Here is a 26,784-nt window from a genome sequence, read left to right as displayed (position 1 = left end):
CCACATGCAGCAAGCCAGGGCCAGACTTGCCAGGGTGATGTGTTCAGGATGGGCCACAGGACAGTGGTTCCCAAGCCAGATGGCTCCTGCCACCTCTGCTGGAGGGAAACGGACCCAAGAGTCAGAAGCAAGAAAGCTGGTGTATAACAGAAATCCCCAACGGCCACAGTTGGAGCCATCCCACATTCTTTCAGCAGGCAGGGACCTGCATGGCCTCCTCCCTGAGGGGATCAGGGGAAATTCATTGCAAACGGGTGCCCAGCCAAGGAACCCATCCCCTCCCATCAGCGGCAACCATAGCCAAACAGATAAAATACTCCAGATGAGAAGCCTGGAAAAGATTCACAGAAAGTGTATGAAGTGTCAAAAAACCTGGGGAATTAAAATTCCCCCGAGAGAGCAGCCTTGATCTGGAGGCGAATCAAGGCTGGAGGAAAGCGCCTGTGAATTTATACCTGCTCGGAGCTGGGAGGGGAGCGGCTCAGCTGGTGACATCCTGTCTCAGCTAAGCTGATGCCCGGCCCTCTTCACACGTCCTTCTCCAAGGGCTGCAGAACTGGTGCCAGGCACAGGGCCGTTCATCTCTGCCTTGTGTTGGCGTTGAAGAGTAAAAGCAGCCCACAACCTTCAGCCCACAACCTTTTGTAAAGCCAGTCTTTCCGAGGAGCACCACAGCCACTTTACGAAGCTGAGTGGCTGCTACACGTCTGGATGGAAGTAAAGTGGCTGGAGGGAGCCAGGCCAACTTCTCCATCTTCCATCAAGCTGCTCTTGCATTGCATCTGTTGGAGGAGCATGTTTGCAGCACACCCAGCCCTATGCATTTCTAATTCCAACACCTGCAACAGTAAGACCCTAGCAGGCCACAGGCCAGTGGTGCTGGCCTTTCACATGCCAGCTGATCTCTTGCTAAAGGGATGCTAGACACAAGGGACAGGTGAATTACAAGAGGGATGAGGAAAGCAAAGCAGCCTGGTCCTGACTTCCCCCCTGCCCCCAACCCCAGGCCTTGGAGGTGAATTGGGGATTTTCCGTTTCATTAATTTTACAAGGGGTAATTCCCAGCACACAGCATCATCCTCATGAACAGACCCATCCTGGGCTGTGTCTCACCCTTTCAATCAACAGCCTGCACCGCTGAACCACTAGACAGGAAAGCCATGCTCTATTAGTAACCAACCAAGGTAATAGGCAGCTGATACTGAATTGCCCACAGTGGAAAATACAGCTGATACACAGAAACAAGCAGCACTTTTTTGGTTTTAAAGCGAGAAGCAAAACGGATGCCAAACCCCATCTGAAAGCCCCTCCTGGGTCTCCCTTGCAAAGGAGTATCACAGGAATTGCACTTGCTCCCCAGGAGAAGCAGCAGAAATTCATCCCTGCTGCCCACTCTGGAGAGCGCTGCTGTTCCCAGGCAAAAAGGCTCTGATGCTTTAGGTGGAACAGGGATCAGAGGACTGTGCCAAAGGCTCAGAAACCAACTCCCGTAGGCTGGGTTCTTTAGGAACATGCACACACGCAGGCAGCAGTTTATTAGTCCACAGACTTAACATACAAAAAAAAAAAAAAAAAGAATCTAAAAATCCCCCAAAATAGGGGTAGGTTCCCAGTTTTTCCTGCTCACAGACTAACGGTGCTGAGGGTCCTGACCAGGGCTCGCGCGCTCCGACTGGAATGCGGGGCAGGAGCTGGACGTGCATTCGCAGCCAAGATTCAAACCTCTCACAAAGGGGCTGTGTACCTTTAGCCGCAAGGCAACCGGGAGCCCTCCGCTGCTTCCGAGCCACATCCAAGGTCAGAGCAGCTGCAGCAGCTTTAATGTGTGTGAGAGGGAGGCCGGCTCGGCAGATGCTAAGTACTGGCAGCACAGCCAGTCCTCCAGTTCAATGCTGCGCTCCGTGTCCACAGCCCTCTCTGCAAACTTCATCATGAGCAGGGCACGCTTCATGTCCACCCAGTTCTGAAGCACGCGGCGGAGGGCTTCCTCGTGGCTGAGGGGCTGCTCGGTGAGGTCCTTCCGCGGCCCCCAAAGCAGACACTGCAGCATCCGCTTGGCCTCAGTGATCCGCACACGCTTGATGGGGTCTGCTTCCAGTAAAAGGTGTGCCAGCTGCTGAAGCCCCCGGGAATAGATGGATAGGCTGGGCAGAGCAGGGAGGTCCTCAGGGCTGTACTCCTGCTCCCTGAGGTGCACCTTCTCCTCAAAGGGGTTAGGTTGGTGCAGCAGCTCGTAGATGAGAATACCAGTCTGAAACTCATCGAACTTCTTGTACTGAGAAGCGGACACGATCTCCGGGGCCAGCCGGGCCTGACTCTTCTTCAGTTTGGAGTCTCCAGATCCTGGCTTCTGTTTGGCTTTCAAAAAATTGCTGATGATGAGCCGGGGTAAGTGTTTGTCATCTTTGGCTTTCACGCAGCTCATGGGGGGCTTGCAGGGGACAAGCAGGAGGTTCTCCAGGCACAGGTCACGATGGATGATGCCGTGCTCTTTGAGATGCTCCAGGCCGTTGCAGAGCTGGAGGAGCAAGAAGCAAACACGACGTTCATACAGCTCTGGCTTGGCTTGGTGCAACATCACCGAGTCCCTCACGAAGTCAGCAGTGGTCTGGCTCGGCACCTCCCGGGTAATGACCACCACACAGTCGTGCTCGCTGGCAGTGCGGGAGGGATGGAGGCCGTCGCCGGGCATGCCTTTCCCTGCATCTGAGGCCAGCAGCATGCTGGAGGGGACAGAGGCCACAAAATGCCCACAGTCCTGCTGAATGTTGAAGTGGACTGGCACCGCAGGGCTGCAGTACGAAGCAGCCACCTTGGACTCCTGGGTTTTACAAATCTGTGAGGAGAGACCAAAAGAGCCTCGTCAGTCAGTGACAGAGACAGGGCAGAGAACAGAAGTTGAGAGATGGGTTCCTAAGCTGAGATTTCCTAAGGAAGACATCACTAACTAGAAGTGGGGTGCACATTGGTCCCTTTAGTCCTTAAAAGTGTTTCATGGCTTGAGGATCTTTCTTGTCCTGCAACACCCCAACTGTAGCAACCAGATGTCTGGGTTGCATCTCTGGGAATGCCTCCTTTGCCAGGCAATGCATGGTATTTGCAGGAAAGGAGGAAGGCAGTCCTCCCATGAGTAACTCCTGGAGATTTTGTCCATTGCTGACAGCAGCAACATAGCTTTGGCAACACGACATCACCCAGATTCCCACCTGCAACCCAAATGGCATTCTGCAGAGGGAAAAGCAAAGCCTGTGGCAGAAGATGTGCTGCCTCCTCCTCCTGCCTCAGGAGATCATGGTTAGCATTTGCCTGGATGAGGCCCCATGCAATGTGACGTGGCTGCAAGGGTGGCCCTGTTTGAAGTGAGGGAGCGAGGGGTGGACAGAGAACTCCACCAGCACTTTCTTCCCACCTAACCCTTCTCTGTTCCTGAAGCCACTTTCAACCACTCTGCTTCCTTGTATCAGCAATTACTCTCAAATCCCTGATCAATGGCTAAGGGAAACCAGCAACAAGCTGTAGTTATCAGCACAGGGAAAAAGCAGAGAGAAAGTGGAAGCTAAAAACAGGCTGGAAATAAGTGAGAGTGCAGCAAACTCAAGGAAAATAAAAGCATTGTATAATCTAGACTCTCCTAAACCCACATGACTTTTATCTTCATTTTGTTCCGTATTTTAGCTTTATGACTGCATTAAAGACTAAACAAACTCAAACCCAGGTTTATTATAGGAGGATCCATTAGCTTATGGGGCCTTCTGGCATTTCTACTATACATGGGGTTCTTTCCCCCCACCCTTTTATTTAGTGATGTATTTATATCTCGCCCACAGGAATCAGCAACAGGCTGAAACGCAGCATAAAAGGTTTCAAACCCTGGAGCGTGCCACTGCCAGTCGCAGCACGTGTGCAAAATCGGGCAAGAAATCAATTTTGCCTCCAAGTTAAAATAAATGCAAGAATAGAGAGGAGCTGGAGAAGCGGGCTGCTTTTGTGTTCCTCTAGCAAGGGTTTCAATCCAGGCACATTTGCAGGTAATTCACTCAGCGGAGACGATGCTGCGGAGATGGGGCATTTCAAATCCTTATTGTCCTTGCTTTTCTACACAAAAATACCCTGCCATGGACGCGTATTTTGTGGAAAGACAAGCTCTGGAGAGCTAGGCAGACTGCAGATTAGGACAGTGAGATGCAGGGAGGTGCAGAAGGTCCCCAAAGGAGGAGGCCTTCCAGCCTTCTGTGGAAGAAGCCTGCTTGTTCCTCCCCACCACATAGGGAAGATGTGTAAGCCTTAGGAAAAGGGGAGGAACTCCTGTAAGTCTCTAGAAGAATAACGGCAACCAAACACAGACAGGGCGATCTTCACCAGCCAGCCATTCTTTGTGACTTTGGCTGCACCAGAGGCATCTCCCATGCAACAAGCTCCAAGCAGGAGCCTGGGGCTGGCTTAGTCACACATCTTTTAAGCGGAGAGAGAAGCCAAGGCGTGGAGCATATCTTGGCTTAATTCCTTTAAAGCCAGTTCATGTAACTCTGGCTCCTTCTGTTTTATGCACAGCTGTGTCTGCCTCTGCATAGCCCAGACCCTGGCTCCAGCTCCTCAGCAGGCTCCTTGGCTCGAGTCAAATCCTCTGCCCACTTTAAGGTCTCAAAGCCCAACTTTAACTACAGGCCTGTGATCAGTTTCATGTCAGAAAGTCACACCAGTAGCCAGGAGGGGCAGTTAGGAATCACCCAGCTGTAAAAGCTCTTCAGCTACCAAAAGGAAGGTGGCACACAGGAACATTGCAGCGAGTGTACTCATGCACATGTGTAAACACAGCCACAACTTCACTTAGTGCTGGTGCAAAGTACGGCCCCTTTCGAGTGGTTCTGGGCTTGTTAAGGCGCTCTGCAGTGCACCAAGAGCACAGAGTAAGCCCACATCACACGCAGGGACTCGAGTACGGTCCCATTAAGAGGCTGAAATGTGCTGTTTCTGCCTCGGCAAGAAATCATGCATTACAGCCACAGAGCTGAGCCTCTGAACCCCACCTAACACGGCAGGCAAGAGCAAAGTGGGGGGGCGGGGGGGTGCCACAGGGAACCGCAGATTGAAAAGGACCACACAACTCTTAGCTTCCAGGGGGAAAGTTACGATGGATTTAGGTATAACACACAAAAGAAGCTGCAGCTTTCAGTGCTGGACTAGGGGTATTGGTGCAAGATCCCATCTAACTCCATTCTGGTTATTTACAGCCCCCCCTCTGCTGGGTTGACTGTACTTCCTTTAGACTATGAACTGGTTTTAAAACGTCCCCTTGGGGTTCATAATAGTTGAAACGATTCAGCAGAGATTCTTTCTTTTTTCCCTTTGCTTAATGCATCTCTGACAGTGCTTTTTGGGGAATTACTTTAGGTTTTGAAAACAGCCTGAAGAGTAAGCAGCAATGAGATGTCCCTAGGGTTAAGCGACAATAGAAATGAAAGGCTCTGTATTCAAACAGTAACATGGGTCAAGAACCCAAAATCCATGGGATGTCCATGGAACAGGCTGGATAAGCTTACTTATCCAGGTTACAAAGAGCTGAACTATTGCACCTCAAGTTTCCATTTCAAACGGGGATTTCACAGAGTTACAGAAAAATGTTTCAGACCTGACCTTACACAGCACGTCTAGGTCAGCCTCACATTGTTTAGTTGAGATCTGCAGTATCTTAATGCCTCTAGTTTCAAGATCATATAAGCACTCACATGGTTTCTGGGTCAAACCTTCCACTTAAAAGGCAGGCAGAGACAAAAATGCTGTCTTTTGAAAAGCCTTTCATCAGTTTGTGTCATCAGAGGCGAATGCCTCTGAGTTTACAATGTAGTATTTGCACAAGGGTATTTTTAGAGAGAAACAGGTTGGGTTTCAGACACTACTACACTGCAGCAATATGCATCTGAATGGCATTTGTTACAACTAAAACTACGCCAAATTCACCTTTGCAAGCAGCAGGGGGAAAACATCAGTTTTGGAAAGGGTTTTGCTTGCCAAACTTCACCTGTGAGAAAGACAAGCAGAGAAAACAGGCCACTGTGTGCTGATGGTGCGTCTCAAAGGGATACCACTGAACCTGCTTCCCACTCTTTCTTTCGAATCCATACACCGGAAAGGGGGAAAAAGAAGCTCAAAGGTTCAGTTCCAGCTCAGAGGACCCCCAAGCAGCCTTGGATCCTGCATCTCTTTGCCTCATCCTCCCAACTGGAAGATGAAGATATACCTGGATGCCTCCTGGGTTGGGGCTTACCTTCACAGCATAGGTGGTAGAAGGGTCCTTGGAGCAGGTGGCACAGTAATATATCGCATCCCCTGAGTCACAACAGGGCTTGTTGCACGCCAGCTTGAAGAGGGACCAGTTGTTCTCGCTGAAGTGCAGCTCGTTCTTCTGCTCCCGCATGAAGCAGTCCTCACACTTGGCAACCAGGCGGCGCACGGACTCGGCGTACAGAGCCCCCAGCTTGGCGTACACCCCCTCCTTGCTCTCAATATTGCTCAGGAGGTTGTGGAGCTGGAGGCTGGAGCCCGATGACACCTGGCTGGACACACTGAGCTGCGAGGAGGAAAGGGACTGGAGGTTTCTGCTGGGGACACAAGCCCCGGTGCTCTTACCAGAGGCTGAGCCCCAGTAACTGTTTCCTTTGGAGCTTTTCTCCAGGGACTCAGAAGAGGAGAAGGTGCCGGGGCGGCCCCCCAGGCTGGCTGGGTGGATGAAAGGAGACTCCTCGCGAAGGCAGACATTGGTCTCGGAGTGGCTGACATTCAGCCTGGGGCTGGGAGCATCAGCTGCTCTGCCTGAAGATGCCTGTCCTCCAAAAAAGCCATCTGGAGAGGACACTGTTCTGCTCACGGTCTTCTTCTGGGGCAGAGGGGGTGGGCAGCTGGGGGCAGAGGAGGGACCATCCTCAGCGGAGATAGGAAGGAGAGGGACAGGGGGAAACACTTGGCTCTCAGCTGGAGGAGGTGAGTGGTTCAGCTCAGAGGAGTGCCCTAGGAGACAGCGACACACAAGAAGATGCATTGAGTGTCCCTTGTGGGCTGGAAGCACAATTCCCCCTCCATGTCCCAGCCACTCCCACAGGCTACTTCTCCCAGGGTCCTGGCTGGGAATAAAGCAGCAAGCCAGGTTACATCTAACCCCAGCACACAGTCCTCATCTATTCACGACTGCAGAGCTTCCCTGAAGGGGTTAGGGATTTAATCTGGTTTAATACAGCAGGCTTGCAAAGCGGGATGCAAGCGTCCATCCCCCCCACCGCCAACCCCTCCCTCTGAGCTGCACACACAGTAGTAAAATGCTAGCAGAGGGTAAATATTTAAGCTGTGATGTCATCCACAGGGAGGTAAGAACGAAGCACTCCGGACACAAGGACAATCTCTAAACAGCCTGAATGTTTCACCTGGGAGCTGCCACCCAGTGCTTCAGCGCCATAGCGTGATAAGGAGATAGTGACTCACGCTACACAGCTCCGGCCCTCCAGCTGTACCAGAGCAGCCCAAGGAGTGTATTGAACCTGTCTCTCTGCCTCCCACTGGGTAAGAGCCACTGGGCAAGGCTTGGGATTTTGGCAATGTCCATCCTCCCGCAAAAATCTGGCCTCCCCCTCACTGCCTGTGCCCAAGGTTATTGCAAGACCTCTTTGCTCAGAGGGCAGCCTGGCCCCACTACAAACCACTAAACCCCAAGCAGCTTCACATGCCATCTGCACATGGATTGGGCTGGGATAGCTGGCTCATTTCAGCTAGCTATCCCAGCTGTTTTCCTACCCTGCACAGACTGGAGACAGGTAATACAGTTGCATGTCACAGAAGAAAGGGAAAGAAAAGGAAAAATTGGATGACTTAACATTGAAATAAATAGCAATAATTTCAGCTCATGGAGACAGAATGAATAAGGAGTGGAGGGGTCTGCAGGGGAAATTAAAAGAAGAGACATGATTATTTCAGGGAATTTTCTATGCCACTTGAATGACAGGCAGGACTCTTGATAAACTTGAGCTCTGCTAACATACTGCATGCAAGTGTAGACCTTTGAAGATATATGGTGGGGTTTTGCTCCAAGGAAGCTCAGCAGATAGTAGGACCTATTGCTTTCTTTGAACCCAGCTTCCAAAGCCGCAGAGTGGTAGCAAACCATCCTGCTGGTGAGGGTTCAGGTGCCAGCAGGCACTTCCTCACTCACAGTAGCTTTCTGCTTGCTCCACAGGAATGCCCTGGGGCAGTTTCATGTCAGCCTGAAGCAGGCACTTGTCTCCATCACAACCCTAGTGACTCACCAGCTCTCATGCACAACCTCCTTCCAGTGCAGGGGCTCAGATCCCTGAGCTCCCAGCCTGTCTGTCCTGACATGTCACATGCAGGCTCAAAGCCATACCAACTGTGCCAGGGCAGCAGACCCTGCTAGCTCCTCACCACCTGAGACCACAGATGCTGCCATGACCTGCCCTGGTCCTTCCCCACCAGGGTCTGGTAGCATGACATCCGTTTTCATTTGTTCCCTCCCCTGCTAAGACTGGCTGTATGCTCCTGCTGCAGTACACCCCATCCTAAGCAGCAGTGTTGAGACACTCCCCAGGAATGAGCAGCACCAATTTCACCTTCTGCAGATGATGAGTTTCCCAAGCAAGGCAGTTTTGGCACCCCATTTCTGACAACATGCTCAGAAACAGCTCTGTGGGAAGTGCTGTGAATCAGCACACGTCTCTCTTGCTCTTGTTCCTGGGTGCCAAGCTATATGCCTTCTGCTGAGCCCCTGCTCCAGATGTCTGCCTGCACTGTACACGCAGTCGCTCTCCAGTTTCAGCCGCTCTGTAGCTGCACAGTTAACTGTGAAGCTCACAGCCCAGCAGAGATGCATGCCCCAAGCTTTAATGAAAGCCAGGAATCTGCATCATACCCTGCCAGGTCCATGGGAAAGATCCCCTCCATTAAAATCCTGTCAAAAGCCACAGGCAGGGATCGTTCAGCATGGCATCTCTTGCCACTTCCAGTCCCAGAGGCTTTGACAGAGGATACAGCCAAGAGAAATTCTTCAGTGTGCAGCCCAAGAGCAACTCAACAAAGGCATCTCTGCCAGGACATGCAGCTGAATCCCTGTTTCAAGAGGCAAGATTTACTTGACAGAGTCTTACGGAACAAACGTCAGCACTGGAAACTTTGGCAACTGGTCCACATGCCTGGACAGCAAATGCTAAACTACTCTTACCTTTATTCACGTGGTGCTGGGCTCTGCCCCAAGCATAGGGTAACTAATAAAAACCTTTCACAACTTTCCTACCATTGCTCTGCACCTTCGGCATAGAGTCCTTCTGCCTGTCAAGGGCTTAAAAACTAACCCCCCCCCTTACATTTTAACATCTGACAGCACAGGCAATTAATTGGAGCTCACCTCACCCAGTGACTGACTGCACAGCTTCTTGCTAGCATCAGCAAGAAAAATTGCATTTGGGTTTTTCACTTAAAAACCCAACTTTCCCAACATGAGTTGAAACAGTTGCTCCTGTTAGTGGAGGCAGAGAAGTTTTCTTGTCCAATATCACTTTGGACAGCAAATTGCTTCTGTGCCCAGCACGTAAAGATCCAACACATGCGAGTTTTGATTCCCCCGTACAATTTCCTGGCACAGTTTTATTCTCAGGCTCCAAGTTAGCGGTGGAAAAATGGAGTTTCCAGAGCCCTGGCTCTTAATTTTATTGCTGCACATTGTTGCTCTTGGAAAGGCAGAACTTCCACTACACGAAGGCTGCTTTTGCAAAGGAAAGACTTTCTGAGCTGCTGAACACGTTAGTGCATGTCTAAGTTACGCACTGATGAAAAAAGTGACTTCATAGTAAGTATTTTTTAATCGCAGTTAAACGAGTGCAGGCAGATTTTTCCCCTTCAAGAAATAGCTGGCAACACAATGAGAGGGAGAGATCACCTCTCACACAAGACTCCTCCTGGTACTCCTCAAATCTACGAAGGATGTTCTATGGTAGGGCTACCTGTGACCTCGTGCAATGCACGAGCAGGATAACGACAGCTGCTTTCAAACAGAGGTTTTATCCAGAGAAGAGGAGAGCTACAGGATGAATAATTTTGGCACTTGCCAAATGAAAGAGGGAAAAGCCCACGATGTTGGCCTGACTCTGTTACATTCATCTTAAGCGCGTTAAGAGGCAGAAGGGTAGAAGTGGAAAGGTGAAGGGTTGCTGAGTGAACTAGGCGATCAGACCCTTGCGATCTCTGCTCTGAGGATGCTGCCCCAGCAGTGGGCCTCAGGATAGAGGCAACTCCTTCCTCAGGTCCAGTGCCACCTCTCCCAGTGGTCACTTACTGCCATCGCTGCCAGTCTGTGTGTCTGAGTCGAGGCTGTCACTGGAGCCAGCTGTGAAGCTGACGTGGACACTCCTGAACGGTGGGCTGAGGCTCTCGGCAGAGCTGTTGCTGACCCTCTCCAACTCAGCGTTATTTGAGTTCATTTTCAGAGCATGCCTAGAGAGAGTGAAAAAGAAGGGTCAGAAGACAGATGGCAAAAGATACCCTGCACGCACTTGTGCATGAAAACTCAAGCTGAGAACAGCCTTGGTCTCTGCACATCCGTGCAAACACTGTGCAGCCTTGTACATCACAGCAGCTCATTCCTGTGCACTTTTCTTCTTTCTCTGGCACCCAAGGATCACATCTCCCTGGCACTGAGCAGGTTATAGGCTTGCAGCCCCCATGCCAGCCCCCCATGCCAAACCAGCTGTGCTTGAGCAGAGAGAGCGCGCTGAGTCAACAGCATCCAGCCCCAGTGTGTGACTTCTTTACCTAGCACCTGTGGGGTCCTGGACCACATCCCATCTTAGCTACCGTCACAGGGAAGTGGGGACCCACCAGTGTTTGCCTTCAATAAAGTTCTCAAAGGAAGGGAGTGACATCACATGTCCCTTCTCCTTCATCCCTTAACAGAAGGGCAGATTGAGGCTGGGTGTCAGAACACAGTTCCTTCGCGCTGGAGACATAAGTGGAAGAAAGGTCCATCTGCAGCAGCTGTTGTCTCCGCGGTGCATCACAGTAACAACTAATACCCTGAAAAGCAGAAGTGCCTTTGCAGAAAACAAGTGTCTGCCAAACTCAGGACCTACCATGCAGCTTTTAACGCAAGAGCTACAGTTTTCCATGCCGCTTCTATTTAAATAATAAATAAACAAACCATAAACTGGGCTCATAACCTGCCAGGTCACAGTTCGAGTGATCAGTTGTAGGCAAGCAAAGCTTTTTACTAAGATAAAGAATTTCCCCTGCATTTTCTTCATTCTTCCCCCCTTGGAAAACAACAGAAACTGCTGAAACCAGGCAGCACATCAGAGCACCAAGACTCCTCCCAGCTTGGTACAGTTCAGACGCTATCGTCCAGCAAATGAAGGCTATCGGTCCATGTTTTTTCAGTAGAACTGCCAATCTGCTGATAGAATTCAACACGTTGTTGATTAAGAATGTAAAAAGGTTAGTGGCAGGCTCGTAAGAAAAGAAAAAGGACTTCCATCAGCTGTCCTGCGGGAAGGTATCCGGTGTTTCCTAATCAGGAGGCTGAACGGCTGCTGAGAAAGACAAACAAAAGACGCGCAAGACCGTTTTCTTGTGGCACCCTGTTCACGTGCACGGGATCCCTCCTCTTCCACAACCCCCAAGCACGGCAGATGCCACAAGCGACTGCTGTTTGAAGACTGAGAACCGTTTCGTTCCCCATCCAGACAAAGCACTCACTCTCGTGTCCACACCACCACATGGAGAGCAGAGTGCATGAGAAGCCCGGAAGAAACTTCTGCCAGACTTCCTCATTTGCCTGAGCAGCCTCAGCCTAAAAATATTCAGGCGGTGATGAAAGCAAAGCTGTAAAAACCACCTCAGGTAGAACTCGGCAGAGACACTGGTCTTGCACCAGTGATGAATTTACCACTCAAGCCTCCTGGGGATGATTTACAGAACTTTGCAATGCGCCACACAAGTGACAGTTGGAAAACAAAGAGAGGCAGAGGGAAAGTGAGACATGCACACTGAAGGGTTTAGCTCTGTTATGGTTGATGCTGTTGAAAGCAACCAACTGGTCTTCAATTTTATATATACACATAAATAGCCACATATATGTATATAAAGATACATGTTTATCCCATAACTTTCTCAGACATTAAACTTATAGTAATTTGGGGGCAAAAAGCGCATGGGTGAACACCTGTGCGGGTGCACTCTCTGAGCTGGCGAGAACCAAGAAAGCGATTGAACCCATAAGAAAAGAAGATTTTGCACCAGCGTTGGTCTCCATTTGCACAGACGAGAGGTTTTCTAACACGTTCCTCCCCTTCCCCACTGCCTCCCCCACCCCGTCCCGAAAAGGTGCTGCATTTCTGTTTCCTTCCCATCACTTAAACACAAATGCACAGACAGAGCTGCCTTACCATTCCCGCACTCAGAGACAGATGGGACTTTGCTCGGCGGGGTCCAAGGTCCACCGCACGCAGCCACACCTATTCCTCCAAGCAACCTGGGCGCAACGCGGCGCCTGCCAGAACCATGCTGGCTGCTGCCTCTGCTGAGCTCAGCGCTGCGGTGAAGTCGGATGCACAGAGAGCCCCGTTTCCTCTCCGCGCCGCCGTGACTTATGTAAAATGCAGTTCCTGAATAGGCACACCGAAATAGAAATTGTTTGCCGCTTAAACGACATCCTGCTCTTGTTTCAGATGTTACAGCCGGGCCAACTAATGCCGCCTGGAAATAGCGCTGCTTTACATCTCCCTCTTTTCCTATGGGCTGCCTGAAGCCCGGGCTGCAGCCTCCACAGATTGAAATACCGGCCACTGTACCAAAGAATTACTGAAAACACTCGACGGGGTCAAACGCTCCCCGTTCAGTAAAATTCCACCCCAAAGCAGAACAGCTCATCACTGCGACAGCCTGCGGGATCCTGATTTACAGCTAACCCAAACCTCCTCTGCTTTACCAGCGTTCCTTCCACCATGCGTGACTGCAAGGGCAGAGGTGGCTATGCTCCTCTCTTGCTCTTTTCACCAGAGAAGATTGGAAATAAAGAGCATTAACCCATCTTAAACCTGAAAGAATCATTGGGATTGCCCTCACTGTAGCTTGCTAACATCCATGGGCTCCACTCCCCTTCAGAGAGATGTAGCAGTGCTTAATCTACCTCCATTAAAAAAAAAATCCAGTCTCAGTGCCTTAAATGTAAATGGCACCTTCAAAAGTAGCACCAGAGCCTCCTTCACGTGCCAACGCATAAAAAGCGGGTCACAAGAGTCAGCTCTCCCAACCTAGTTACCAAAAAAGACAGGATTTCCAGCTCTCCAAATTACTCTGGTGGCTTTAAATACACTTCAATTACTCAACATCCTCTATGCAACATGCTGGCAAATTCAGGCAACCCTTCCCGTTCACTATTCCCCAGTTTTCTCATCCTAAACAATTTCGTCCAGCTGGCTTCCCACACGATTCCCACAGTCCTGCCTAAAATTAAGGAAGGTGGAAAACAGTGGTCTTGGGAAAAAACAAAGACAGAAAACAACAAACAAAAAACCCCCCAACCAAACAAAAACCCACCAGCGTGGAGCTTTGTAACATTGCAAAGGGACCCGGCTCATTTGCTGTGCCACACGTAGCATCTCTCGCCAGGGAGTTCATGTTCAAGCAGTAGCCATGTGTTTAACCTCACATTTCTTAACAGATCGGGATTCTACCTGATGCTGCTGTGGGACTCCAGCACTACTGACTGCACGCCTTGCACTTCTCAGAGAGAGAGAATGGATATGGGCACCAAAGCATGGCTCTCCTAACTGCAGCAGACATATGTGCCTTGGGGTACCACCCCAGGGATCCCTCAGAGTCCAGACATGCCTTCAGCTTGAATTTCCTGCCTGAGATTTGACATGGAGATTTGGTTACCTTCCAAAAGTGCAAAGGACAGGGAGGTCTTGAGAGTGGAGAATGCTCCCCTTTGCTCCATTTCAGCAGCCATCACACACACACATAGCCTGTTGGGCAGCAGTGGAGGATGTTGGAAAGCATCTCTCCCTTGCTCACAGGCCTGATCACAAGGAGCGCCAGCTCTGCAGCCCCATCACAGGGGTTTCAGTGCCTGCTGAGGGGTCACTCCTCCTCAGCACAGATGGCAGGACCTGAACAGATAACAAAGATGCTGAACTTTTAAGTCATGCAACAGGGGAAGGAAGCAGAGGAGAGCAGAAACCCACCCACACGTTGCCACAAACCAAACCACGGTCCAGGAGAGGTCTGGTGACAATGTGAACAGGACACCCCTTCCCAAAATAAATGCAGGCAGAAAGAAAAGCCAGACTGCATTACAGCATCAAATACAACACATGGCTGGACATAATTATTACACAAGAGGAAGCACCGTTGTACCATATGCTTGTCTATCATGAAATGTGAATAATTACATCTTCCTCCTCCCTCCGCTGCTGTTTCTTCCAGCATCTTCTCCCAGATGCACAGGGCAGATAAAAACCTGCATACAGCAGCTTACAACATTTGAGGCCTGGATTTGTACTTATCCTTATGCTACCAGCTGGCAAATGTTTGGAAACCAAAATCGAGGGGAGGGAAAGGCAGGATTTTGAAACTCTTCTAGCTCTCTTCAGAGAACTGTGCGGCTCCTCCCTGTACCAGAAAGGTTTTATGTAGTGCAGGTTAAATTGAAACAAGGGTTTTCAGTCTGGAGGTGCAACGGAAAATTCAGATAAGGCGCAGAATTAAGACAGTAGATGAGTCAAAAATTACATCACTGCATGCTGCAATGCGGCGAAGAGGACAAACCACCTCCTTTCCAGCTCTGCTTTTTTAAGTGGTAAGGATAGGAACCACACAGAAAAGCAAATGACATTCATTTAAAAGAAACAAACTCTCCCAAAAGATGGGCTGAGAAATCACAACCTTTAAAAAGATATCCACTGGCAGAAGCAGCATGAGAAATTCCCAATTAGTTTTGGACAAAAAAGAAAACAACACAGGGGGAATCCAAAAGGTATATTCACTCCCTGTCCTGAGTGTGATTCTCTCTCCTGCTTCAGCCATATCCTGCCTTCTTTCTTTTCTTTATTTACTTATTAAAATAGACTCCACTCAATTTCTTATCTCTTATTATTATTTATTATTTTTAAAGTAATAAATCTGGCTTGTCCTAGACAAGTCAAGTCCCTGCTGTCATCCACTGTCATGGACAGGAGGGTCAGAACTTGGGACACGGATGACTTATGACTGCATCTGTAATTGCCACAGCAGCTCCATGTAGCCAGTCTGCTTTTGTTAGAGGTTAATCCCTGACACTGAGCTGCAAAAGAGAAACGGCTGCCTCGGGAATGGTAAGGAACAGGGAATATTCCATCTCAGGTGCTCTGTCACAAACCAATTCCTGGCAAAGAACACAGCACAGTCCCACCAGCCAGCACCACCTCCCCAGCAAGGAACAAACCTGTCTCGTCTCCTGGTGATCCAATTCCCAACTTGGCTGGTTTTTTGTAATGCCCTTGTTGTGATCCCTCTGGCACCAAACGGCGGTGGCAGCAGCAGCAGCACCGTAACATGCAGTCTTGGCACAGCTCACGCTCATTCGTGTTTTCAGCGACGGCAGGTGTTGGGATGTGCCGTGCTGTACACCTTTGTTACCCCAAGCAAGCACATTCAGCATATTTCAGGAGCTATCTGTGGCGCTGCCTTTGGAAGCTGGCATTAATTATGATAAAAACAGCTCAAGAGCCAACAGCGCGAGATGCAAAACAGCATCGCCGTTTCCTTCCTTCGAGGCACACGAAATACATTACCATCAAGGCTTTGCAGGCTAGAAGGAACCATGAGGATCATTTAGCCTGACCCTCTTCTGCATAAGAGAGACATAAATTGCAGCAAAGATTCATTCCTTGTGCCAAGAAACTGAAGGCCACACTAGAGCATTTCACAACGAAGAATCTTTAAATCATCATTGCACATACAAGTCCTGGGGATCCCAGTTCCCCTGGTGAGCCCTTTCTTTAGCCAACTATCTTCCCAGCTTTTGGAAGAAGACCAGCCACCATCTTCCCCGTCCAATGTCTTGTAATTAAGCTCACTTTCCATTCCATTTCAGACCACGCAAACCTTAAATATCTATAATCTTTCAAACAAGCAGGAAAAATAGGATTGCATGAAGAAACAGCTGCAAGAGGTCCCGAGTAGCTTTACACAGGATGAAACAGGCACAGATTGATTACTTTCATTTTTTGTGCCAATTTGTGCCGTCCTAAGAGAAGCTTACTGCAAAGCCAGAGTTTCCTCAGTGCCTGGCAGGAATTTACCCTCTTAAAACCTTTTTCCTTTTAATTGTTAGAGCCAAGGTGAACAAAACAAAATACAGACTTGCTTTTTCCTTCTCGGCTTTGAAACTAGCTTGAACACACATGCACCTTTTCTTTAAAATAAGCAATTAAGTTTAATTAGGAAAGTCAATCAGGCAGGCTTCATTTTCCAGCATGCAATCAAATACTTTGCTGCTCCTTGACATCTAGAAGAAAAAAGATGGTTACATGACTTTCCTGCTGCTGACATGAACCCTGGTTTGCTAAGTCCCAAGCCCCAGGACTGTGTCACAACCAGGTCTACACTGGCTTCATCTCCATCCACACCTAAAAGGAGCCTTTCCAGCTGGGCCAAGGTGCTCTGTCTGTCTCAAGGACTACATAAGCATAACAGAAGTATTGGTGGTTCTTCCATTACAGGCAAGGACATACCCACAGACTGCCCAGGCATAGGAGAGTATGGATATGTCTCAGAGTTATCTTTGTGTATAAGACCTCCCTTCTTAAGGCATTTGGCTGCAGCCCAGGAGGACCAGAGGAGATGTTCTCCCAGCACCACATCAGAGCAATGTCATGACCAAAGCTACAAGCAATGACTGCCCAGGGTAACACAATCCTGCTGTAGTGATTTTAAGCAGCTGTGCATGCAGCCATCCCTCCCACCATCACACACAGGTAACAACACCCTGGTTCCTGCATCGACATGCTCAAAGAAGCCACGCTTGAGATGAAAACAAGAGCACCCTCAAAGCAAACAAACAAAGCAACCAGCTGGCTTTTCACAGCTTGTGAAACCTGCCATCTGATGAAACTGCTGCTCAGGCTGGCGGTGCAGGGGTTTGGTAGCCAGAGGGAGGGCTATGCTCTTTAAGTAAGGTGCCCCAAGGCTCAGCTGCAGCTATCAAGGTGTTTAGGAGGCAAATACATGCAGCACAACACATGGCTTCCAGCAACAGGGGGTAACAATGCCATCACCTACCTGAACCACCTGGCAGGGTTTATGCCAGGGATCCTGATCATGACCATCAATGCCACTTGTTCCCTGACCTTAGCTTCCCTGCCCATTTTCACACAGGCTTTCTAGCACACAGATGCTTGCAGCATGACTCAGAAGCAGCATTACAGTTGGCAAAGACAGATCACACCAGGAGCGTGAAACAGCCCCTCCAAAGAGAAGGAAATGCTCCACACCCCTCAGGACAGACTGTCATAACTCCTTATGGAAGGCAACAGCAGGGCATGCTCCTGCTTTGGAGCACAGCTGGTCCAAGTCACCCAGCCAAGGGGACACCCTGACACATCAAGGAGCCCCTTCCCTCCATTCCCAGCCCTCATGAAAGCAGAAAGGAGACTCCAAGCTCTGCCAGGGAAGCATCTTTTCCCCCAGTACAGAGAGGGCTTTCTTTCCTCCGTGAGTGGAAGGAGGTCCCAGCACTGCAAGTGGAAGATGCTGCTGGGAAATATACTGCTGAGTTTGAGTGCCACCACCTTTCTGGCCTACCCAGTGACCTCTGCTCTGCAGAGGAAGGAATTAAGTTCTAGAGGACTTTCTCCAGGCAACTAGGCATTTCCTAAATGACTGCTTCTCAATAGCATCATCTCATCTCTGCTAGGTCTCTGCAACACCTCATGTGACAAATACAACCCCAAGCCACAGGCTGATAAGAGACAACGAGTGGCAGCAGCCATGGAGGAAAGTTCACAGGATCGAAGCTAAGCACATCTTACTGGCTCTCTTTGCTTTTAAAGGCAATAAAGCTCACCTGTGTGCTCAGCTGCTTGTGGACTTTTTCTTTCCTCTGACTCTAGCAGACATGCAGCATCACAGCAGGAAGCCCAGCATTAAGGAGAACTAAAACCTCTCATTCATCTTTTCCCTTTCCTCGAGGAACCCAATTTGTTCACCACTTGGTCAACTGAAAACACTAGCTCCCTGGGCTAGCTAATCTTTAAAACACTGACAATTCAGTATGAGAACAAACACAGGATGGGCCAACTCAACCACAGTCTCAACCTGGAGGTCACGGAGGCCTGTGCATAAGCTTGACCATGGACTCCAAGAGCAAGTGCTGGGTGCACTCGTGACTCATTGACATGGGTGTTCTCTCTGAGCACCCATCCCTTCTTCTGTGAACTTTTACATCAAGGAGCTGAAGTCAAATCTGTTGTGCAATGCACAGTCAGGTAATGAAACTGAAAACACACAATAAAGCAAATACAGGACACCACGGAATGTGAGACGTATCCCTCCCCAGCATGCACAGCCAACCTAGTCCATTAGTTGCATGGAAAGGAAATAAATTTTTCTTTGCCGATTTTCTTTTCCTTTTTTTCCCCTTTTTTTTTGGTGACACACACAGCTGCAGACACTGAATGCACACAAAGTATCGGAAGCCTGGGTTTTCTGTTGCTTCACAGAGCTACTTCCTTCCCAGATGGACAGCTCTCCCTCATTCATGCTTGTTTTCTAGGGCCTGCGGTGGCCCTGCGTGCAAACCTGACTTCAGGAGAGCTGGGAGGGGAAGGCTGCCTGAAGCCAAGCAGCTCTCGCACACCGTGAGCAAGCTCCAGCTACCTGCTTGCAGGCAAGGAGCCCTCCTTGGGAAGCTGCATCTTCGAGAGTTAACCTTGAAAGCCAGAAGACATTAGAGCCAAACTGAAAATGAGGATTTCAGAGCTATTAGCACCAAGAGAAGTTGCCCTGTTCTACCTACAGCGGCTGCTCACAACCCCAGATTTCCTATCCTATTCGACGAGAAGGAATTGTGCTGAGACAGAATGAAGCTGACCGGGGAAACACCAGCCATCCTGAGTGCAGCCCTTGTTCTCATTTGAATATTGGGACCCAAGGCCACACCTTGCAGCCCTGAAGGGCTTTTGCAAATACACACAGCATTCAAACTGGGACTTGCAAAGATCTGACAGCTTTTCGGAGTAAAAAGGTAAATAGCTTTTCAGCCATGCAGTCACTTCCCGCCCTCCTGAAAGTCCACCTTTGACCAGAAGACAAAAAATAATGGGAAGCATCTTCTGGAAAATGAATCCTTGCAGCAAACATCCCTATTGCAAGTGGTTAATAAACCAGCACACACACACTCACAGGGCTGTACCTGGACTGCTTTTTCGGCGGCGGCGGCGGCGGCGGTGCAAACTCCACTCTATTACTCTTGTCCTTAGGGAAATCAAAGGAGAAAGACGATGATTTGCTGATCCTAGCCTGGTTCTCCAGCATCGGGCCATCATCCACAAGGTCAGCCCCAGCTCTTCCATTCTCAGCTCCCACTGCCCATGGGTGGGTTGAGAGCTCCTGCTCTTCTTCCTCCTGCTCCTCCTCCTCCTCTATCCGGCACTGCTTGGTCCATGTTGGGGTGAAGTATTTCTGCCTCCTGTCATAGGATGAGCCTGCCGGGGCTCTGCTGGACTCCTCCACAGAGACCCCATTGACATGAGTGCACAGAGAAGGGAACACCCCAAAGGTGCCTGTATCCGTATACCTCCTTGGCAGCAGCTGAACACCAGCTCCATCATGGCTGTTGTCATCACCAAGCCTTGCCGCATGGGAACTTACCGGGGGCACATGGTTCCCCTCGCTGCCCGGCTGGCCATTTCGGGACATCTTTGGGGGAATGGCTGGGCTCTCAGTAACTGAGGCCTTGGCAGGAGCTGCCAGATGAAATCTGGCGCTGGTTTCACTTCCAGATGCTTGAAAAATCTCTCCGTGCTCAATGGCAGGTGATGAAGTCCCAAAATCAGGGTGGGAAGTGGGGCTGATACATGGCCACTGAACTCCCACTGCTGAGTCAGGGCTGCTGAGGAATATTGTCTTGTGATCATCCTCAGTATGCGCCGTCATTATAGTTATCTTGGCTGCCACCTGGCCAGTGGAGTCCTGGTATTCCTTCTCACCACCTGAAGTCCAGCTGCCATCCCTCCACATCCCATCAGCTTGCTCCTTGCCAGTGCTGCGGGCCAGCTTCTCCACTTTTGCCTGGCCTCCACTAGCCTTCAGCTGCACCTTCTTCCTCTTGGTGCTCTCGGCGTAGATGGGATCACTGCGGTCTGGCTCAGCAAGGCAAGGACGCTGCGGCTCCACCAGAGCCTGCTGAGGGGTGCTTGAACCCTCAGGCCGGGGGCCTTCAGTGACAGAGGCCTCTCCAGGGAGAGGCGAGTCCTCATCCTCTGGGGACAAAGCAAAGGCAGCTGCACTGCTGCTCCCTGTGCTCTCCGGGAGGGCAGCAGGCTCAGCATGGAAAGCCAGCTTTTTCCTCTCTGAACACAGGGCATGGGGGAGATGATCACCCTGGTTTTTCGTGATGCAGAAGGCCACATTCACAGCTCTGCACTCCTCGTCACTGAACTTGACCGCCCTGCCACTTGGCCTGGGAATCTCGGGAGCATCCCGCTGCCTCCATCCGCATGGAGCGGAGCTTTCCTTCTCGCACCGGGCACCCTTCCCCTCCATGCAGCGCGGCTCCCACGAGACAGGGTGCTCTCCGTGGCACTCCGTGATGGAGCAGTACTCGCCCCCCTCGCTTTCAAAGCTGGAGGAGAGGTGACCACAGTCGCCCTCCAAGGGGAGTGCTGCTCCTTCTCTGGCTTGGGAGGAAGGGTTTCTGTTGGGGTTTGTGGTGCTTCTGTCCCTCAAGGCAGACAGACTAGGGCAGGCGGCACGATGCGGCAGGGCAAACTTGTCTTTGGCTCTGTCTTCCTGCTTGCCCACCTCACCCACAAGCACCAGGCTGTGGACGGAGACATTTCTCTCCACGTGACTCTCCAAGCTGCGCAAGCCCACCATGGAGTAGCTAGGAGGACAGCAAGACAAGCAGTCGCTGGGCGGGCTGTGAAGGAAGGGCTTTCGCACACCTCCGTTGCCAAAACTGTCAAGGCAGATCCGCTGCGCATCTCCTGATTTCAGAAGGAGCTGTTTGCCAGAAACCATGCCCCAGCTGACCTGCACGGGCCAAAGAGACAAGTGCACTGTCAGGATGTGCGCAGGCAAAATGGAAGAGAAATAATAATAATAATAATAATTAATAATAATAGTAATAATAATAAAAACCAGCTCGGCTCTGCAAAAAAGTCCTCTGGCATTCATCATCTGTTTTGCTCTGTACTCACCAATAACTACTGCCAACCTCTTCTACTTTACCTACAATTGTCCTATTTCCTGGACCATTTGCAATCGTTGCGTTACCATCAATGGCAATGCACTGAAATAAGGCACTCTCCTTTCTCTTTCTATGGGTTCCGTGCCAGAAACATGTCCAACCTGTCATCCTGCCTGTGAATCACTGTGCAATTGGGGGGGGGGGGGGGGGGAAATCAGAGGGAAGGAATATTTGCACCTCTCTCTGCTTATTTTCATTTCATTTCACACTGCTGCTCTGGAGTTCCACTCCAGAGCACAGACACAAGTTATCACTTGTGTGACTAGAAGTCACAGGTTATCCTGGGATAACAACTTGGCTACGCTCAGCACCAAGGACTGGGAAACAGGTGGGGAAATATATCCAAAATCTCTTCATTTCATAGGATTATAGAATGAGTTGGGTTGGAAAGGACCTTAAAGGTCATCAAGTTCCAACCCCCTTGACATGGGCAGGGACACCTTCCACCTGCTCCAAGCCCCATCCAACCTGGCCTTGAACACTGCCAGGGATGGGGCATCCACAGCTTCTCTGAGCAACCTGTGCCAGTGCCTCAACACCCTCATAAGTAAAGAACCTCTTCATTATATTTAATCTAAATCTACCCTCTTTGAGCTTGAAGCCATTACCCCTTGAACTATCACTACATTTCCTTGTGCAAAGTTCTTCTCCAGATTTCTTGTAGCCCCCCTTGAGGTACTGAAATTAATTATCATATGTATTAATTATGGAAATTAAGGTACTGAAAGGCCACGAAATAAAAGTTTGAGGGAGACCTATCCTGCTTGCCAAGGGAGGAGTCGGGCGAGGCAGAGTGCCTCATCTGTGCCTGCAAAACAACCCCCCCACACCAGGGTGGCAGAGCCCTCTCCCATACCACAACACTCAGCCTGGGGACAACTCTGCACACACAGATCGAACCCCACCAATGATGGCAGCCTGTGCTCATGTGCCCTGTACCCCCGGAAGGAAAGCAGGGTTGACCAGTGGGAGGCTAAGAAGAGAGCTGTGAGCTCTGACACTCCTCTGGGGCAAGGGTGGGAGACAGAGCACACCTACACGACGGGCAAGGTGACGCAGCCCATGTTTCACCGGGCAGTGCTGTTATCAACTGGTCAGGGGTATGAACCACCCATCTGGATTGCAACTCAAAGCACTGGGGTTGGCAGCAGTGCTACACCCAGAGGGCACTACTGCTCTGGCAGAGCTTGGGACCTCAAAGAGCTGGGCTAGGAAGGTAGGGCACTTTCTTCCTCACCCATGAGGACCACAGATCCAGTCAGCACTGTCTGCAATCAGACAGGGCTTCTTTCCAGTACATCTCCCCAGGAAAATAACTTTAACCTACATTCTAATTTACAATCCGGAAGTACCTAAACAAACAAGCTGCTTTGCACATGCATCGTGAGCAACAGCTCATTCAGCTTCAGCCAAAGGTACTTTGACAAGCCAATATATGTCTTAAAGACCTGAGTCAAGACCAGAATTAAAAACAAAGGGAAGGAAATGGTTTAAACAGATATTCCTAGCACTCCTGAGGGGAGGTAAGCACAAGGAAGTCATGTTTGACTGGATTAATCATTACCTGTGACAGATCTGCATTCATATTCACGTCCACCCATGAGTCAGAAACATCTGAGTTTATCATAGTTGGCTTCACGGCAATCGTTGGCTTTGAGAAAGGAGAAGTGTTTACACCTTCGTCTTCCAATGCGGGGCTCTCAGGCTTGGTCCTAACTCCATTCGGGAGCACGGCACAAGCTCCCGCGTCCGGGGGTGTTTGCGGCCAATGGGAACTCTTCGGGTTGAAGCAGTTTTTGCAGGAGCCGGGCTTCCAAACGTGTTCCACAAAGTCACTGCACGCAGACATCTTCAAATCCTCGTGGGTCAGACCGAGAGCCCTCTGCGTCTTCTGCACTGTCCTCCGCCGCTCATTTTGCATTTGCTCCCCAGAGCCGCTCTTAAGGATCACCTAGTTATCTGGAAAAGTACAGCACTGTCCGATTAGTTTGGTTATGCCCCAAAATGGGAAGACTTTCAGTGAGACAGGTGATAATTACACGTACTCTGCCTTGCACAAAGGCTGATTGTTTACAAGGCTTTTTTCCCAACTTAGCTAAAGCCCACGCAATCACTTAAAAAGCCTCAACTTCTAAGCATAGCTCTGTAATAGAGAAGACATCAAGCAAGCAGCATTCCTATGTGATTTAATTCCCTGTTTAATGAGCATGCATAACCAGCCTCGTGCAAGGTTTAGATCAAGGGTAAAGGAAAGAGGTCTTGGAAATAGCTGTTCACAGCCCCACAAAGCAAAGCCAGGCAGGAAAAATTCCTGTCTCCAAAGTGACATCCTCCCTCTGGAAAATAAAAAAGGGCTGGAGATACAAGGACCAGAATCAGGGACTGTGTAACCAAGGGGACAGGGAACAACCTTCCTTCACCCAGAAGCACCACTATGATTACTGCTGCGAGACACAAAGGCTTCTCTCCCACCCAGTGCATCGGAGAAAGGCAATCAGCAAGGCTTGGGCTGGCACTGATTTGAGCAAGTGCCTGGCAGAAAGCTCTTATCTGGTTTGCCAGGAGCCACAAATAACAGTGTCAGCTCGCTGAAACGATTCATTGTCTGCGAGAAGAGAAACGTTTTGCTCTTGGATTACTTACAGACGAGGATCCCTTCCCATCTTCCTTCCCCAGGAGGAAATGCCCCAGGAACAAGACATTCCTGCATTCCTGTGCACCCCCTCCCCACATGGCCTGGTCTGATTGCACTCTGCCAGTAGCTACCTGGAGCTAACAACTTTGGAGATACTTCAGACGCGGACTCCCACAAAGCTCCGTGGATTAGGGAAGATAAGAAAATACAACTAGATGAGGGAAATTGCAGCAGCTGCTATAGGTGTCAGGGCACACAATTTCCCCACCTGGCTCCAGAGCTCTTCTCCACCTAACCAGCCTCAGGTCATCAACTCCCAGCCAGCTGACCCCCATGCAAACCGAGACTCCTTCCCCGAGGGTCTCCAAGCAAACAGGCGCTTTTACACCCCAATCCTTGACGGCACAAGAGCAAAATTTACCAGCCTGCTCCTTCAGCACTTCCTCCCTGCAGGTATACTGCAACATCACCGTAGCCACAGACACCTTTGCACCTCTAAACCACCCCGCACCTAAATAAAGCCTCTTGCCTCTGGGTTCGGAGATGCCCTGGCCAGCCTCTCCAACAGCCACCGTGTTGCATGGCAAAAAGAAAGAATACTTGTAAGAGTATTCTGTCTTGGTGGGAAAGCCACTGCCCCACAAGCATCATCTGAATTCAGGTGCCACTTTTGGGAAGGGAGGCTTTGATCCGCTACTGCATTAGTACCTGCAGAGTAGTTCTGCCTGGCAGACTGATAAATTGGAATCCGTTTCATGAAAGAGCAGAAGAAAGAGGGATATCAATGGGATTCACAAATCAGATTGGCTCATGCCTCTGTCTTTTTAGGGAAGAGGCTGTTTCAGACAGGTTTTTCCATGGACTTCAGAGCCCAAATGAATCAAAGACCAGCAAATCACTCTTGGTCATACCCCAACACCTTCAACGGCATTATTTCCAGGGAGAGCACCTTTAAAAAAACCACTCCATTGTTTCCTCTCAGACCTAGCAGGCAGCGTCCGGCATCCCCCAAAGCTGAACAAGTGTCCTGAGAAAAGCCAGCCCAGAAAGAAGAAAAATCAAAGGGAGGAAAGCAGGGACCCGAGCCAGAAAAAACTCTTCACTTCTGGTTTAATAATCGGCGCTGCCAACTGCCTTTTAAAGACCGGGATTTCCCTTTCTGCAGCTAAGCCAGCCGTTGTCTCTCGCTGCCCAGACGCCGGGGCGAGCGGCGCGGTGTCCTCACACCGGCGGGGCAGCCAGCACGCCGCGGCTCGGGGACACCGGCTCGGCCTCCCGGCCAGCGCCGAAAGCCAGGAGCTGGGTCTGAGGCACCCCCGTGCCTCCGGGACACCGGCGACGGCCCCATACAAAGGCTACCTGCTGCCTAAGGTAGAGATGCTGGCTGCGGCACAAGGATGCTCCGGCGAGAAAAAACCAGCCCCCCACCCCAAACGCCCAGCCCAAGCAGCTCTGGCTGCCGGACGGCCCCGGACGTCCACTGGCACTGGGAAAAGTTTACCGGGCAGGGCCCACCGGGGCTCCCGGGGCGGGCGGCGGTGCTGGTCGCGACCGGTGCGCGCCTCAGCTCGGCTTCACCCTCCCTCGCCGCCTTCCGCCCGCATACTCGGTGGGTACCGGTACGGCCCCGCCGCCTCGGACCCCCGGCGGCCCCGCCCCAGCCCCAAGCGGCGGCGGCGGAGTCCCTCCCAACCCGGCTTTGTCCCGGGAGGCGGTGGCCCGGTGCCCACCTCAGCGCGGCGCTGCCTTGCTCCCCGCTCACCAGCCTCCCGCGGCGGCGGCGGAGCTCGCCTCGCCTCGCCTCGCCTCGGCTCCCCTCCGCTCCACGCTGCGCCCGGCCACGGCCGCCGCCGCCACCGGGCGAGTGGCAAGCGGGGCCCCGCGTGGGTCGGGGGCAGCAGCCGCTCCGCTCCGCCCCGTCCCGCCTCCGTCCCGCCCCCTCGGGGCACGGAGTGGGCCCGGCCCGGGCGGGCGGCACCGCTCCCCGCACACGCGTCTCCCCCGGGCACAAAGCGCGCCCGCCCCGCCGCGCCGCGCCGCGCCGCGCAGGCAGGGGCACCGGCGGACAGCTCTCACTGGGGGCTTCCCCCGAGGGTACCAACCCCATCGGGGCGCGCAGGCACACACATACCCCGGCAGCCCTCACGGACCCCGCGGGGTCCCATGTCCCCTGCAGGGGCACAGCCAGCGGGCGCACATCCCCCCTGCCCAGCGCTCCGCACCGCGCTTGTTCTGGACCCAGCTGGAAGATACTGGGAACTCGAGCATTCACTCACCCTGGGCGAGCGTGCCAGGTGAAGTTCAGCCTGAGGGGATGCTGGGGAGAGAAGAGAAGTTTGCGGGGATGGAAAGCGGGATTTGACCCCCACCGTGGGAAAAAATGCAGGCAGCATCTCGGGAAAATCCCAAAATGCCGTTGGCCTGCGGGGCTGGGAATCATGAGAAGGGAGGGGGTGAGATTTTGCTCCCTGTAGTGGCTGAGGTGTGCTTGGGAGTGGGTGGGAAAGGGAGTGATCTTTCTCACCCTGGTGCTTCCTCTGTGGTGTCTGGTTTTGAGCACCTAAATTCTCCAAAACTAGTGGAAAAACCCCCCAGGTATCCCCCTGCCCTAGTCAGGGCATTATCTCTGCTCCTTACTTACGCTCTC

The 26,784-nt window shown here is 51.2% G+C and overlaps 1 protein-coding gene across 2 annotated transcripts; it reads right to left on the bottom strand.

Annotated features, from left to right (window-relative positions):
• Nucleotides 1–588: 588 nt before the first annotated feature.
• Nucleotides 589–26,047, bottom strand: PRAG1 (PEAK1 related, kinase-activating pseudokinase 1). Of its 2 annotated transcripts, none has more exons than XM_065692610.1 (6): nt 25,868–26,047; nt 23,067–23,461; nt 19,445–21,285; nt 10,331–10,488; nt 6,266–7,005; nt 589–2,836 (listed from the first exon to the last, which is right to left on the bottom strand). In XM_065692610.1, the coding sequence occupies exons 2-6, from the start codon at nt 23,421–23,423 to the stop codon at nt 1,799–1,801; spliced, it is 4,134 nt and encodes a 1,377-aa protein (XP_065548682.1). In that variant the 5' UTR covers nt 23,424–23,461; nt 25,868–26,047; the 3' UTR covers nt 589–1,798. The 2 variants fall into 2 exon arrangements, with proteins under 2 accessions (XP_065548682.1, XP_065548687.1); XM_065692615.1 differs by having other exon boundaries at nt 25,900–26,047.
• Nucleotides 26,048–26,784: the final 737 nt, after the last annotated feature.

Source organism: Lathamus discolor, chromosome 1, assembly GCF_037157495.1.
Source record: "Lathamus discolor isolate bLatDis1 chromosome 1, bLatDis1.hap1, whole genome shotgun sequence".
Taxonomy (NCBI): Eukaryota; Metazoa; Chordata; class Aves; order Psittaciformes; family Psittacidae; genus Lathamus; species Lathamus discolor.
Note: the sequence above shows the minus strand (reverse complement) of the source record. Positions and strands in the feature narration are given on the sequence as shown.

Excerpts from the sequence above, each read along its gene's own strand:
- PRAG1 (XM_065692610.1), bottom strand. The coding sequence starts at position 23,423 with ATGCAAAATGAGCGGCGGAGGACAGTGCAGAAGACGCAGAGGGCTCTC. Across the intron at positions 10,489-19,444 it reads CCGCCGAAAAAGCAGTCCAG|GCATGCTCTGAAAATGAACT; the intron begins GTACAGCCCTGT and ends CACTCTCTCTAG. Across the intron at positions 7,006-10,330 it reads ACAGACTGGCAGCGATGGCA|GGCACTCCTCTGAGCTGAAC; the intron begins GTAAGTGACCAC and ends GCTGTCTCCTAG.